This window comes from Idiotropiscis lumnitzeri, chromosome 9 (assembly GCF_059441095.1).
Source record: "Idiotropiscis lumnitzeri isolate Australia: NSW breed Sydney's pygmy pipehorse chromosome 9, RoL_Ilum_1.0, whole genome shotgun sequence".
Classification (NCBI taxonomy): Eukaryota; Metazoa; Chordata; class Actinopteri; order Syngnathiformes; family Syngnathidae; genus Idiotropiscis; species Idiotropiscis lumnitzeri.
The window spans coordinates 3,302,624-3,315,709 of NC_142399.1; the positions used below are offsets into that span (position 1 = coordinate 3,302,624).

General features: G+C 40.8%; 2 protein-coding genes across 2 annotated transcripts; one reads left to right on the top strand and one right to left on the bottom strand.

Moving 5' to 3' along the window:
• Positions 1–1,886: 1,886 nt before the first annotated feature.
• On the bottom strand, positions 1,887–10,690 carry LOC148329853 (sphingomyelin synthase-related protein 1-like). Its single transcript, XM_088303945.1, has 6 exons — positions 10,551–10,690; positions 7,751–8,365; positions 7,554–7,649; positions 5,632–5,749; positions 5,355–5,505; positions 1,887–3,275 (listed from the first exon to the last, which is right to left on the bottom strand). Exons 2-6 carry the CDS (start codon positions 8,359–8,361, stop codon positions 2,971–2,973), a joined length of 1,281 nt encoding a protein of 426 aa, XP_088160071.1. The 5' UTR covers positions 8,362–8,365; positions 10,551–10,690; the 3' UTR covers positions 1,887–2,970.
• Positions 10,691–11,988: 1,298 nt separating this feature from the next.
• LOC148329854 (dual specificity protein phosphatase 13A-like) lies at positions 11,989–12,787 on the top strand. The gene is made up of 3 exons (XM_088303955.1): positions 11,989–12,182; positions 12,303–12,517; positions 12,579–12,787. The coding sequence occupies exons 1-3, from the start codon at positions 11,989–11,991 to the stop codon at positions 12,785–12,787; spliced, it is 618 nt and encodes a 205-aa protein (XP_088160081.1).
• Positions 12,788–13,086: the final 299 nt, after the last annotated feature.

Sequence of the window (13,086 nt, forward strand, 5' to 3'; positions counted from 1 at the left end):
TGAGTGCTTTTACCATATTTCATTTTTGCTAATAAAAAAAAACTTTGATTAAACAGCCACTATCCTGTATCCATACTGTATTTTTTCTGTGCCAAGGGCACTAATGCATTAAAAAAAATATTCAAGGATGGCACAAAACTGCTGGACAAGACAGCAACATTAAGTGCACTAACTAATTTTGTGCATTTTTTCCCCGTAAAAATGTTAATATTAGTGATGTGATTGTCATTTGCATCATTCCTACTCCGCAAAAAAATATTAGGCCTTTATATTCAATATAAGACCCAGACTAAGAGCAGTCTGCCATCTAGTAGTGACTGTAAAACTAGTCAAACCCTGCACACTTGTTCAGCACTCACGAATTAGCAAGCTCACAGATATTTTTTTCTTGCACTATTTTACCGATTTTTGATAATGAATGTTGATGTTTTTTGAATATTTTGGGGATGGGGGGGGGTTGCAACTTTTTTTTTTTTTTAATTAAGGAGGAGGCCACTGACATTCTGGTCGTCGGCCGCATGTTGTCCATCATAGCCGTTGGAATCTGTGGGCACATTTCCACACGTTTGTTGTCACACTGCGTTCACGCACCTGCCTCAACACAACGCCTTCCTTTTTTTTTTAGAGCTTCTACCATTGGCAGTGATTGGAATGTTTTATTCATCAGTTGGTGAAGCAGTGCGCGCACACGAATGTCAGTAAAATTTAACCAAGCATGCAACGTTTCCCTTTCTCTCCGCCACCCTCACTTGGCTTCATATGCTCTTTCTCTCCAAACTGTACATTGCTTCCGCCATGCTGGACTGCAACTTAAGAGGCAAAGTGAAGAAATCAAAAACAGTGTTACGTAGTTCATGCAAGTTATAGGCAAAAAAAAAAGTATGTAATAACTGCGCTGTAAAACATTGATGTCCACTGATGTATGCTGGTTTATAACAGGAATCGACTCTCTGTCATTGCCATAGCAACAAGGCATCACCTGCACTTATATTTCGGCGGTCCATCGAGGGCACATCTACACTAGCATCAGTGCTTATGTTTATATTTAGTGTCCAGCTCCGGCACAAATTTTCTGCACGCTTAATTTGGATGAAAATACATAGGCAGCATGGTGATAAAGTGGTTCGCACGTCAGGCTCACAATTCTAAAGTTCTCTGTTCGAATCTCTGTTATGGTCCACCCACATAAAAAAAAACAAAAACAAAAAAACAAATGCATGTAAAGTTCATGAAGACGGAATATTGTTCAATGGTGTGCACGTGAGAGGAAACATTTCATCCGTTTCTTTACTTTATTACGCAGCACTTAGTCACTTATTTTATCTTGCAGTCGACTATAAATAAATCTAATACTAAAACTAATAAAAACTAAACAAACTAAACATTTTCCCACCAAGCTAAAATCAAACACACTTGCTCTAAAAACGAATTACTTTGTAAAACTGAATAAAAAAAAAAGCTAAATGGGAAATTAATATAATAAAAAAATCCAAAACTATAACCACACTGTCTCAAACCTATTTTATTTTAAATGCGAGTCAGTGCACAAATGCCATCATTTAAAAGGCCTCGTACTAATTAACCCCACATTGAGTGTATCGTACAAATTTTGAAATGATTTTTTTAGTCTTATTTTTTTAGACACTGGCGCAACGAGAGCGGGCTAAATCTTGCGGCAGAGCCCCGAAGATTAAAATCGACATAAGTCCCCTAAAATGTCATTTATTCTCTGTGATTGCTCTTTCGACATCAATCTTTTCTGTACGGCTGCCCCCTGAAAGACGCTTAGCGCACAAGAATAAACGGAAAGCTCGACATACTTTCACCAGCAGATGCTGCAGAAACCCAACCCAAGTATGTAGACAGATGTCTTTCACACATTAAAATGAATTGTATGTTTTTAATGAAAAATAATTCACAAAGGATTTAAAATCAACTTTATAAAACAAAATCAAAAAAAGTACCGTTACTGAAAAAGTATAAAATAGAAAAACTTGCTGCTGTTGTAAACATTGGGTAGGTGAGCCAAAAGGCATTTAGATTATCACTTGCATTGCAAATAAAAATACAAATTGTAAACAATCACATTAAATGCATACGCATTATTGCATAGTTGTTGTTGTTTTTTTTTTTTAAACCCTGACAAAGTAAACATTTATTTGCTCACAAGCCGCTGACGTGAGTTGGTGGAGCGCAGTCTCAAGTAAGACATAAAAGCGTCCATTCTCTCAAGTCATAGCATTAAATTACACAAATAAATTAGTGTGTCAACGAGCACAACCGAACTCTCGCTGAAAAGGAAGTGACATCCAGAAAAAGATTCTTTGGTAGTGGAAACTGCACTGCACTCTAACAGTTACCAAAACGTGACTTAACTGTGTGAAAACCACTAGTGATGGGTAAATGAAGCTTCAAATCTGCTTCATGAACCAGTTGTCGTATTTTGGGATTCCAGTAGATGGCGCTCTCTGATCAACATTGGGCTGAAAGCACACTGAATTGCCATTTTTTAAACCCTTTAGTTAAAGCAACAGTGCCATCTAGAGGACTCCAAAATACAACAACTGGTTCATGAAGCAAATTTGAAGCTTCATTTTCCCCATCACTAGAAGCCACATCCAACTTTTTCATATGAATGCTGAGTGGGATAAAGCGGAATACCACAGTGGTAATAATAGAAAGCAAACACATACAAGGTGTGTTCCGTGCATGTGAACACCCCCCCCAAACCCCACCACCAATCCTCAATTATATTATGTGCAAATAAAACAAAATAAATTATTCGGTTAGTAAAGCTATCATTTTAAATAAAGAATATTTGTCTTCCTTTGGTGAACAACTTTCATGCTATTTGCAGTCAATATGCATGCAACGACGCCCGCCTACTCACCTTAAACAAACATGAGCGCTGGAACACAAACTCAAGATGATCAAGGAGGGCGGGAAGTGGGTTGGCGCAAGCATTACCGTCTACCCAATGAGCGTCTTCATGAAGGCGGGTTTGCGGAAAGGCCAGTGGTACTGGTTGGGAACGGGTCCATTCACATTGCACTCGAAGAAGGAGAACATGGGGAACCAGATGCGAGCCCTCCGGCTCTGCTGGTAGGCGCGGGTGTTGGCCAAGGTGTGGTAATAGAGGAAAAGGCGCGTGGTGATGTAGAAGGCGATGAAGACGTCAATCGAGTAGTGCTCATGCGCCGCCAGGATGAAGAAGATCCCGAAGAGGTTCAACACCCAGGAGATGGTGTGAATTAAATTCCACGTTCTTGGAGTGTCTGCCAAAGGGGAAGTCAAGGACATTATTCGAAAGAATTTTATCATTGGAACTTATTTCACAATAGCAGAGCAACCCAACTTAATTTTTATAACTTAGTCAATATCACATGTGACAAAACTATTTTAATTAATCACACAGCCGTGAGTCAAACATTTAGCACTGTGCTTTGAGTCAGTCCTGCCCACCATCTGGCGGACTGTAAACAGTCATTATCGCACCAAATTTGTGTTATTACACCACTAAAAATAGTCCGCCCCCCCCCCCCCCCCCCTCATTGCTGCTGATTAAATGTTTCAATCTTGGCCAAATGGTGTTATTTCTGCGTGTTGATTTTCCAATAAGACGTTAAATTATGCCCAAAATGCCCATCTGAATCGTTAAATGTTTCACTGAACATTTAATAAATGCTACAAAGGTCTCGATTGAAATGTAAATACAGTGGCTGAGGATAACAAACTCGGAGACGGTGAGCCAATTTCGACATCCATTAAGGGAGTCGAATGTTTTCACAAATGGCTGGCTGGCCTTTAATTGCTAATTATCCAGCCCTACTGAAATGCAAATGCAAATAGTGGCTTATTAAATATTTATGTCGTGAGGACAAATGGTTCCCAGACGTATGGGCACAAGGAAGTCATATAATTGCGTGCATATGTTTATTGTCATTTGTTCGAAAAAAAAAAAATATATATATAAATAAATAAATAACAATGGATGCAGTGCACCATGTACGGTGGAACGTCGGTTTTCGTGGTTAATTTGTTGCAGAAAATCTGCCTAAAATCAAATTAGATCAAATCCAAAGTCATATTTCCTGTAGGACATAATGACGTCCAATTAATCTGTTACAGAGTCTGGAATATTGAAACCCAAATATATTCAGAAAAAAATACATTTTCTACAAAATATGGAAACTGACAACATTTTGACGAAAAGAAAAAAAAAAACAGTAACTATACGGATGTCCGTGAACACTATGGTTTAACTCCTTTGCTAACCAAAACAGCAACACCAACTGTAGCGTTTAAGAATCGACACATGTAAGCAAAATTCCGACATATTAAAGATAATTGCGTTACATAAAGACTGAGTCCGTTGGGGCCAAAAGTGTTTCATTGATTAAAAATCAAACCAAATAATAAAACCATGATTTAAATCAAGCAAACACAAAAACTCAAAATCTGGGCAAATCACAAAAGACATCTTTAAAATAAATGCACCATTATATACTAAAGCACTAGCCAGAATTTTTAATGAACATTCTTTCAGTGGAGACATTGTATTACAAAGAGTTTTAGGATTTGACCCTTTTGTCACATGATGAAAAACGACTGAAAAATGTCACATGCTCCTGCTCGGTGGTTGCTTGGTGTCGTCAATTTATAAAACAGCACATTCTTCAGAGCACTTGCTACATGCTGATGTATCAAAATCACTGAAGCGTGTGTTGAGGAAACCAAGCAATCACTGAGCAGGCGCAAGTCACAACAGACGGGCGAACGATTCTGGTCAACACTAAGCTGTCGACCGGCATCTCAAAAAGAAACAGAACCCCTTTCGACGATGCAGGGGGGTACTTTATCTGAGAAAATGATTAGTTTTTAGTAAATGACCATCTGCAAGCAGCTTGGGATGTGATGTGTATTGCTTGTATTATAAATTTGACGTGTGTGTGTGCGTGCGTGTGGGGGTGTGCGCGCGTGTGTGTAAATACAGGAATGAAAATTTCGATAATTCTAATAAGACAATTAATTTCAATCCAATTAAACACTGATGAGAAAGACTATTAAATTTTTTTTTTTTTTTTTAATCAGATTTTAACATTTTATTCATTTATTTGTGTTGTATTTTCCAGTATGTGATTGCTCCACCATGTTATTTGCTTTCACATGCATGAATTCCTATTAATTTTTCCGACTGCCTCTGTTCTGTTCATAAATTCTAATGTATAGTTGGCTTTGTTTTATATGATTATAAAAATACCCCTCCTCCACACACTATCTGCAGCTGAGTAAATAAAAGCCCACAGCCACTATTTGCATAAACAAGTCAAATATGCCCAAAATGTTTTACTCACATTCCGTCACAAAAAAGTTGAGCAAGGTAATGACAACTGTGTGCCCGCTGAACATGTAGTCGCCACACGTTTGGACGCCGGTCAGTGTCATTCCGAATCCGACCCAAATTGTCAGCGCCCTTTGTATCTTTTCCACCAAATCGCCGTACGTCTGAGAGAACAAGAGAGCCTAGTTAGCGGCAGTCATGCGATGACTCACAGCTGGAGCGCAGCTCCTCAGCGACAACTCACGGGCTCTCTAATGCCAGTTGACAGAAATGGCGTGGACGCTTCTCACCTTGCTAGCACACTTGAGGTGATGGCCAGGCACGGAGAGCGAGGTCACAAACATGGTGCAGCAGCGAAGCAAAAACACAGTTCCCATCAGAGAACACAACCGTCTAATGAGAATGGACCTAGACACACAAAAAAACAAAAAACAAAAGTAGAGTTGGGATGAGAAATATACGGATTGATCATCACCTCCGCCAAGCACAAAGGCGTGACAAGCGATTGATTGTCGATAGCGTTGGAATTGTAGGGTGAATAATCGTGTCTGGAAGCGACTGAGGCGAAATGGAATGAACAACTCGGGTGCGAAACGGCTCGGTATTAATTGTACAAACACAGAATGGTGGGGAAAAAAAAAGTTGACCGGGCCATTTTCCACCTGGAGTGGAGCTCGGCGTTTCCCGACTACATTGCAGATTTTTAAGAGATTGCTTTTTAATATTGTTTCAGTTATAGAATTGAAAATGTTATAGATTATCCCCTCGATTAATTACATAAAAAAATATTTTTCCTTATTAAACAAAAATGTGCACGTGAGGTGTAGGTCTTCCTCGTAGGGGTCGCCATCCTCATTTTACTGTAGTATCTGTGACTTTGAGTGTTATTGGCTTTAAATAGTGAGCTCCGGGTTGGTGAGTGATGCGGGTGGTAGAATTTTATGAATTTGTCGTCGTGATACGGTTTAATTTATTGCTTTTATTTGTCATGAAATATCTGCGAAGACCTTAAAAAAATAATGACGTATTAAATCACAATGAGGGGAAAAAAAAAAAAAAAAATCATAATTTATTTTTCTAAATGGAGCAATATTAAGCAATATTAAATTATCTAACATCAATACCTAATTTTGAGTCGACGATTGTTGTGGTCTACGTTGGACTTAATCTCCTTTGTCAAGTGGGAAATGATCCAAAATTTACAGACTCTTCTTTTCGACAATCCTATGACAGGGCTGTGAAGTTTGACCCGCACTTCTTCTGCCCTGTTGAATTTAACGTAAATCGATCACCATCCAAGAACTTGAGAGCCGGTGCCGGCGTCATCTAATGATGCCCCGTCGCACCGTCGAGCCAATATCCCGCTTGGCTAGGTTTCAGTGTAAAAAGGCGCAGGCGGATAAATGCTTCTTTCGGGCTCAGACGTGCCAACTTTGTGGATTCTTCCATTTCGGGAAGAAGCTTTTGTGGTGAGCAAGAAGGCATTCCATTTCCAAATCCGGATATCGGACTTTATCCCCTCTTTTCGGCAATGAGTCTCAATGGAAGCGTTCCCCCACATCCTGGGAGTCCCATCAGTCTAATCCTAACGTCTTTTGTCATTCTCCAGAGGACAGAAAGCTCACTGCTCGCTAAAAAAAAACGGACAAACAAAAAGGGAGAGCCCAAACATTTTCGCCCTCTTGTTAGAGGAACGTATAAAGGTACGATACTGTCACGTTACATAATGCCATCATACGTTATGTCGTTGAATTGTTTGTTGATTTATGAGCCGACTTTTGGTTACGAATCATGTAAATTAAGTGAAATTGCGCAAAAAGCGGATCCATTATTGGATGTCTGTTAATGTTAAGGCTTTTCTTCGAACAGTTCTTGTGCTGATGATTCTGAATCGTTTATTGCAGTGATCGCTCAGAAAAAGAAGTTGTCTTCTTCGACTGCCTCGCTGTCCTGAGTGCGCATGCTGCCGAGAACAGAAATTGCCACGCACCAAACAAACACAAAAGGCAGCACTCTTGTGATTTTTGGCGCAGGACTGTGCAGCTTTCCTCTGTGCTATTTTACAGTATTCTACTTTTACGGCGACATACTGAGAGGTGAAACTCATTTTTTCGAGGGGCGCGGGTCTGAGCATTGAATTAAATGCGCGATGCCGATATAGGGGGTGGGGGTCACACTGTGATGGGCGGAGACGAGATGAGATGAGTGTTACCTGTGTTTATGAAGCAGCAGGATCAACATAAGCATGTAACACAGGATGAGGCCGCAGGCTTCAGCCATTGCAAAAGCCCAGGGGATTCTCGGAACACTGTCGGTTAAAATACGTCCACGTCAGCATGCAGATTAGATATGAGGACAAGGTGCAAATAATCTATGTTTTTTTTTTCAGGGCGCACGTAAAGCGGATACCTGTCCAAGAAGATGTCAGGAAGCGGCGGATACGTCCTCATGTCTGGTACACGCTCGTGTACGATGACCATCACAAAGGAAGTGAAGCCAAACACGAAAAAGACGTAAATGACACTCAAGATGGTCTTCCACACCTCCGGGTCAAGCCGTCCAGCCAGGTGCTGCCGACATCGTCCGTTGGAGTGCGAGTGACACAGCGTCGCTCCGGAGCCGTATTCAGCCGGAGCGCCATTCCTCCGTCGGAGCTCCACGCCATTCCTGGAGAACTCTCCTCCGTTGCAGCGCCCGTCGCCGCCGTCGCAGCTCCGCTCGGACGCCGCCGTCGGCCCCGAGGGGGGGCTGTCACTAGGCTGGAGACCCAGCTCTTCCAGCTGGGATTGGTTGTGTCTCTGGAGCTGGCGGAGGGATATGGCCAACCTCTTGATGTCCCCCAGCACGGCGAGGCTCAGCGGAGGCCCGCGTAGGTCGGCCTCAGTCAGAGCCAGAAGACTGGGCCCATCCAGGCGGTGGCGAGCACACAGCAGGTCAACATAGTCGCTGAATCCTTCCGCCTGCAGCCACTGAGCCACCTGCTTGCAGCTCCAAGCACTCACACGCCTCTCTGATGCCATGCCACTGCAGACACACACACACACACGCGGGGCCGGGTGATACAGACGACTCCATGATTCAACAGATGCTTTGAAAGGGGACCATTCAGAGTATGAAGGAGGCGGAACGGACTGATCAAAGCCTCCTGATGCCTTTCGAGCGCCATCACCACTTGAAAGAAACGACAGGTTCATTACATCACTCACATGAGCGGCATTGATGTTTCTTTTTTCGGTGCAACTGGATAAATAAGCCTACTATTTCAGCTTTAATCACAGTAAAAGTGTAGATTTTTAGCTAACAGGGAGCAAGCACTGTTTTCATCATTTATTACGCAATAACTACCAATACTTTAATAACCATTTAATAACAGTACTTAATTAGCCAGCAAACTCACCTGATTTCAAAAGCATTGAAAATGTATGCAGTATTGTCAAGAGGAAGATGAGTGAACAGAAACCTCGTTAAGCAGACGATCTGAAGGCCAAAAGGCAATGAACTGAACTGTACCCAAAGCAGTCCTTGATGCTGTCGTAAATGCAAAAGGAGGCCCAACATAGCACTAAGGGCTTATTTCTTTAATACACTTTTCAGAAGGCCAACATTGCTATAGTTATTATCCTTTTTTTTTTTTTATAAAAAAATATTATACACATCAATACCCCAGCCAGATGGTCCATTCTTGCTGCTGATTTAAAACTGTCCTTGCCCCTTAACCTGCAGATAAGACAACCACAGCGCAGGCCGTTGCGCACCTCCCCCCGGCTCAAAGATCAACCAGACCTAAATAGCATGAACAGATGAATTACAGAATACATGACGCCAAGCAGTGTACGCAAAGTAAACATGCGTGTCAGTACGCCTGGTCATGATTCATTAAGCGTTCTCTTTTTGAGATAACGTGACAGCTCGTTTGTCAAGGCAGGAATCATATAAAGATGCAATATTAGATTATTTTAACATGTTTTGTTGTTTTTTTTACAGACAAAAATGCAGACTGGGCTTTCTGAGATTTCTCTGTCTTAAATGTTTGGAAAAATTCCATGTCATCACTCATGCTCCAAAGAATGTCACATGAAGCAAGCAGCTGAAAAACAACAGCAACAACATCAACAGGAACTCCCAAAAGGCTGGGCAGATGACAAATACACAAGATATGACCTAACGCTGCAAATTCCATTTAACACGTCTCATCTCTTATCAGGTCATTAGTCGTGATGATGTTGGAGCTTGATATATGACTCCCTTTGGATGGAGTGGAGGATGGATTGTGATTGCATATAAATAAAAACAAAGAATAATACTTTTCTGGAAAATAATTGTTTAAGGCCATATAGTTTAGCTCTTGCAAATGTTACCGTGGTAACTTCACCAATCCGATTGGAGAACCAGATACAACCTCAATTCCCTTGAAGTTGGGACATTGTGCAAAATGTAAAAAAATAAATAGTAAAAAAATATATAATATATACTGTTGAACATCTTAAAATGCTGATGAAGAATAGAAAATAATTCTACCTACAAATGCCACAATCAGCGTCCTTAGTTGCCAAAGGTATATTGAATATTGTGAAAAGAAAAGTTGATGTCCCAACTTTTTTGGAACATGTTGCAGCCATACAATTCCAAGTTCATGATTATTGGCTTAAAAATGATAGTTTGAACATTAAATATATTGCATTTGGAGTGAATTCAATTAAATATAGTTCGGACATGATTAGCAAATTATTGTGTACTCTTTTTAATTTCCATTTGACACAATGTCCCAACTTCAATGGAATTGGGTTGTTTCAACAACCCCTCCAAAAAAAAAAAACTGTGGCAACACGAGCAGCCTTCAGGAATGGGCTGCGTTAAATGTCAAGTCAGCTTGTTTTGCTTGTTGAGTCACACAAGACGTGATGAGACTCAATTGCACAATATGGGCCTTTTAGCCTGTAAACTAACTCGGAAGATGACTGCAAATAGCGAAAAACAAACAAAAAGAAAACTGCAACCACACCCTGAGGCCAAACCAATTAAAAAAAAAAAGAAAAAAGGTGGGCGGGTTGCGTACAGTACAGGAACGTGCTTTCCATTTGTTACTCCAGTAACATAACTGTGTGAAACTACACGACAAAATTAAACTAAATTAGAAATGTCCAGTCAAACGTGTGGAGGTGTGAACGAAAACCTTTTGGTAAGAAGTAGAATATTTAGTTTTCCTTACCAAAGAACCAGGGTCGGTGCTTGTGTCAGAGGGGGGAGCAAGATGAGGTGAGTCGCCTTCCTCTCGCATTGCAAGAATATTTCATGCCTTCTGCTTTCTCAACTAGGCAACAGCAAACAGGAAGTGGCAATAGTCAACAACTGCAGACAAGAGGAGACACAAGCGCTTCTTGAAGGCCGCATCTCAGACGCACTGCCCCCTGTTGGCTAAATGTAGAAAGACGATTTCTATACGTTGAAACGATGCGTCTGAACTTTAAATAAAATAAATAAATAATAACAATTATAATCAATGCTGTAATGACATTTATTATGATTACCATAAATGATTAATACTGAAATAATAATATTATAATTTCAGTTAGCAAACATTTTTTTTTTATTCGGTGTAGAATCTGAGCCTGTTTTGTTGAACACAAAGTTGATATGCACACCGGAAGCTGTTATTCTCTTGATATGAATGGCAACAAATGGCTGCACAGGTTTATTGTGCCGTCTACCATCTAATAGAAGAATTTACGTTTTTTTAATTGAAGCATGTGGAAGCCATGTTGACTAAAAATAATATCACCAAATATGGCGACACCACACAGAAGTTTAAATATGCAATATAGTAGTTTGCCTCGTTAGTCATTCGGCCACCACGAGCTTTGTTGTTTTATTGCTAAAAAATACAAATAAAATCAGTTCTAACTTTGAAGAGGCGTGGTACAAAAGAAGAACCGATACTTGGTGAAAGTCTGCTAAAGTGCTCAGACAGGAATTTATTTCCACTATGTGAGTAACTATGGCATCAATGGAATTACGCACCCACCCAGAATCATAATGACACCAACCATCTGTCATCATCCACGAAAAAAGAAGCAACCTGCTAAGTGACAAACAGATGGACAAACAAACAAATATGTCACATCACAAATTTGTCTCACTTATTCAAACTTTTGTCAAGTCAAGTCAATTTTATTTGTATAGCCCTTAATCACAGACAGTCTCAAAGGGCTTTACATAGCCACAATCGACATCCCCGATCTTAACCCCCAGGAGGGCAAGGAAAAACTCACAAAACCTCATTAGGGGAAAAGTGAGAAACCTTGAGAAGGGACCACAGATGGGGGAATCCCCCTTCCAGGATGACCAGGCTGCAATGGATGCCAACTGGGCAACATTTGACACATACAATGATGCTATGCAATAATAGATGAGATAATATAAGAGTCAATTGATTCAATTTAACTTTCCTTTTCCGAGTGCACTTGTTATGAAACTTCGTGAACAGTAAAAGCGTTGACTGAAAACAGCCTCATGAAAGTCTTGCCTCTGCCAAACTCCCCCACCTGTCTTTAACAGTCTAGGTGAAAAAGTGCACGGAAGGCAACACGACCTGCGAGTGTTTTATTTTTCTTTTTTTTTAAAAAAAAAAACATCTCCTGAGCTCTGTCATGAGTGGTGCGTCAGCAGTGAAATGCGACACCGAAGACTCCAGGAATGATAATGTGAGAGAAGACGGTGGCAAGGAGGGTGAGCATTCGAAAACCGAGATCTCTCTTGAGGAGTTGCTGGAGATTTTACATGCGGCGCCTCGCTCTTGTCGCCATGGAGACGAGGTGTGGCCCAACCTGTACCTGGGAGACATGTGAGTGTGCTCTTTGGCAAGCCTAAACTGTCAAATGATGAAGGCCTCATGTCAGAATAATGCTTTGAAGAAAAAAAAAGAATGAAGTATATATGTAAATTTGATCTCTTTTTTTTGTAGGTTCATGTCTCATGATAAATTCGGACTATGGACGCTGGGCATCACACACGTGCTGAACGCCTCACATGGCAAACTAAGCTGCAAAGGCAACGACGACTTCTACGGAACCACGGTGACATACTACGGCGTGCCAGCCAATGACCTGCCCACATTTGACCTTTCACCTTTCTTCTACCCCGCTGCTGCCTTCATCGACCGGGCTCTGACGTCAGGAGGTAACGTGCGATGCTGCTGAGAAAGAATTGCCGAGCTCCAATAAATGTTTTTTCTCACCAGGAAGGATATTGGTGCACTGTGCTGTGGGTGTGAGTCGCTCAGCCACATTAGTCGTTGCCTACCTGATGATTCACCATCACCTCGCTCTCCCGTCCGCCATAAAGTGTGTGCAGCACAAGCGCTGGATCTTTCCAAACCGAGGCTTCCTGCAGCAGCTTACGCGACTCCAACAAACCCTGCAGAGTAAAGAAGAGACGGTGCCGAAATAAAAGTCCCTCAAAAACTGAATTGATTGCTTATCGGTTAATTTACCACATGCAAAATCGAGTAGCCCGTTTATAATCCATTGCAATTCAATACAACATATTAAATTAATATGACACATTTTAATATCGTCTGATGAGAAATATTAATATTGAAACAAGTTATAGTATAAGAAAACAAAAGTCGTTGTTGAAGTGGACCAAGTACTCATGTGAAAGTACGGTTCTTTAACAAGGAAATTACATGGAGTTTTAAAGTATAAAAACAAAAGTGCAAAATATTTTACAAAATTCTTTACTAAAAT

Bases quoted from the DNA above. Each gene is read 5' to 3' on its own strand.
- LOC148329853 (XM_088303945.1), bottom strand. From the start codon at position 8,361: ATGGCATCAGAGAGGCGTGTGAGTGCTTGGAGCTGCAAGCAGGTGGCT. The intron at 5,750-7,553 runs GTAACACTCATC...TTGTGTGTCTAG, and splicing joins CTGCTGCTTCATAAACACAG to GTCCATTCTCATTAGACGGT. The intron at 3,276-5,354 runs GTGAGTAAAACA...CCCCTTTGGCAG, and splicing joins CAACTTTTTTGTGACGGAAT to ACACTCCAAGAACGTGGAAT.
- LOC148329854 (XM_088303955.1), top strand. From the start codon at position 11,989: ATGAGTGGTGCGTCAGCAGTGAAATGCGACACCGAAGACTCCAGGAAT. The intron at 12,183-12,302 runs GTGAGTGTGCTC...TTTTTTTTGTAG, and splicing joins AACCTGTACCTGGGAGACAT to GTTCATGTCTCATGATAAAT. The intron at 12,518-12,578 runs GTAACGTGCGAT...TTTTCTCACCAG, and splicing joins CCGGGCTCTGACGTCAGGAG to GAAGGATATTGGTGCACTGT.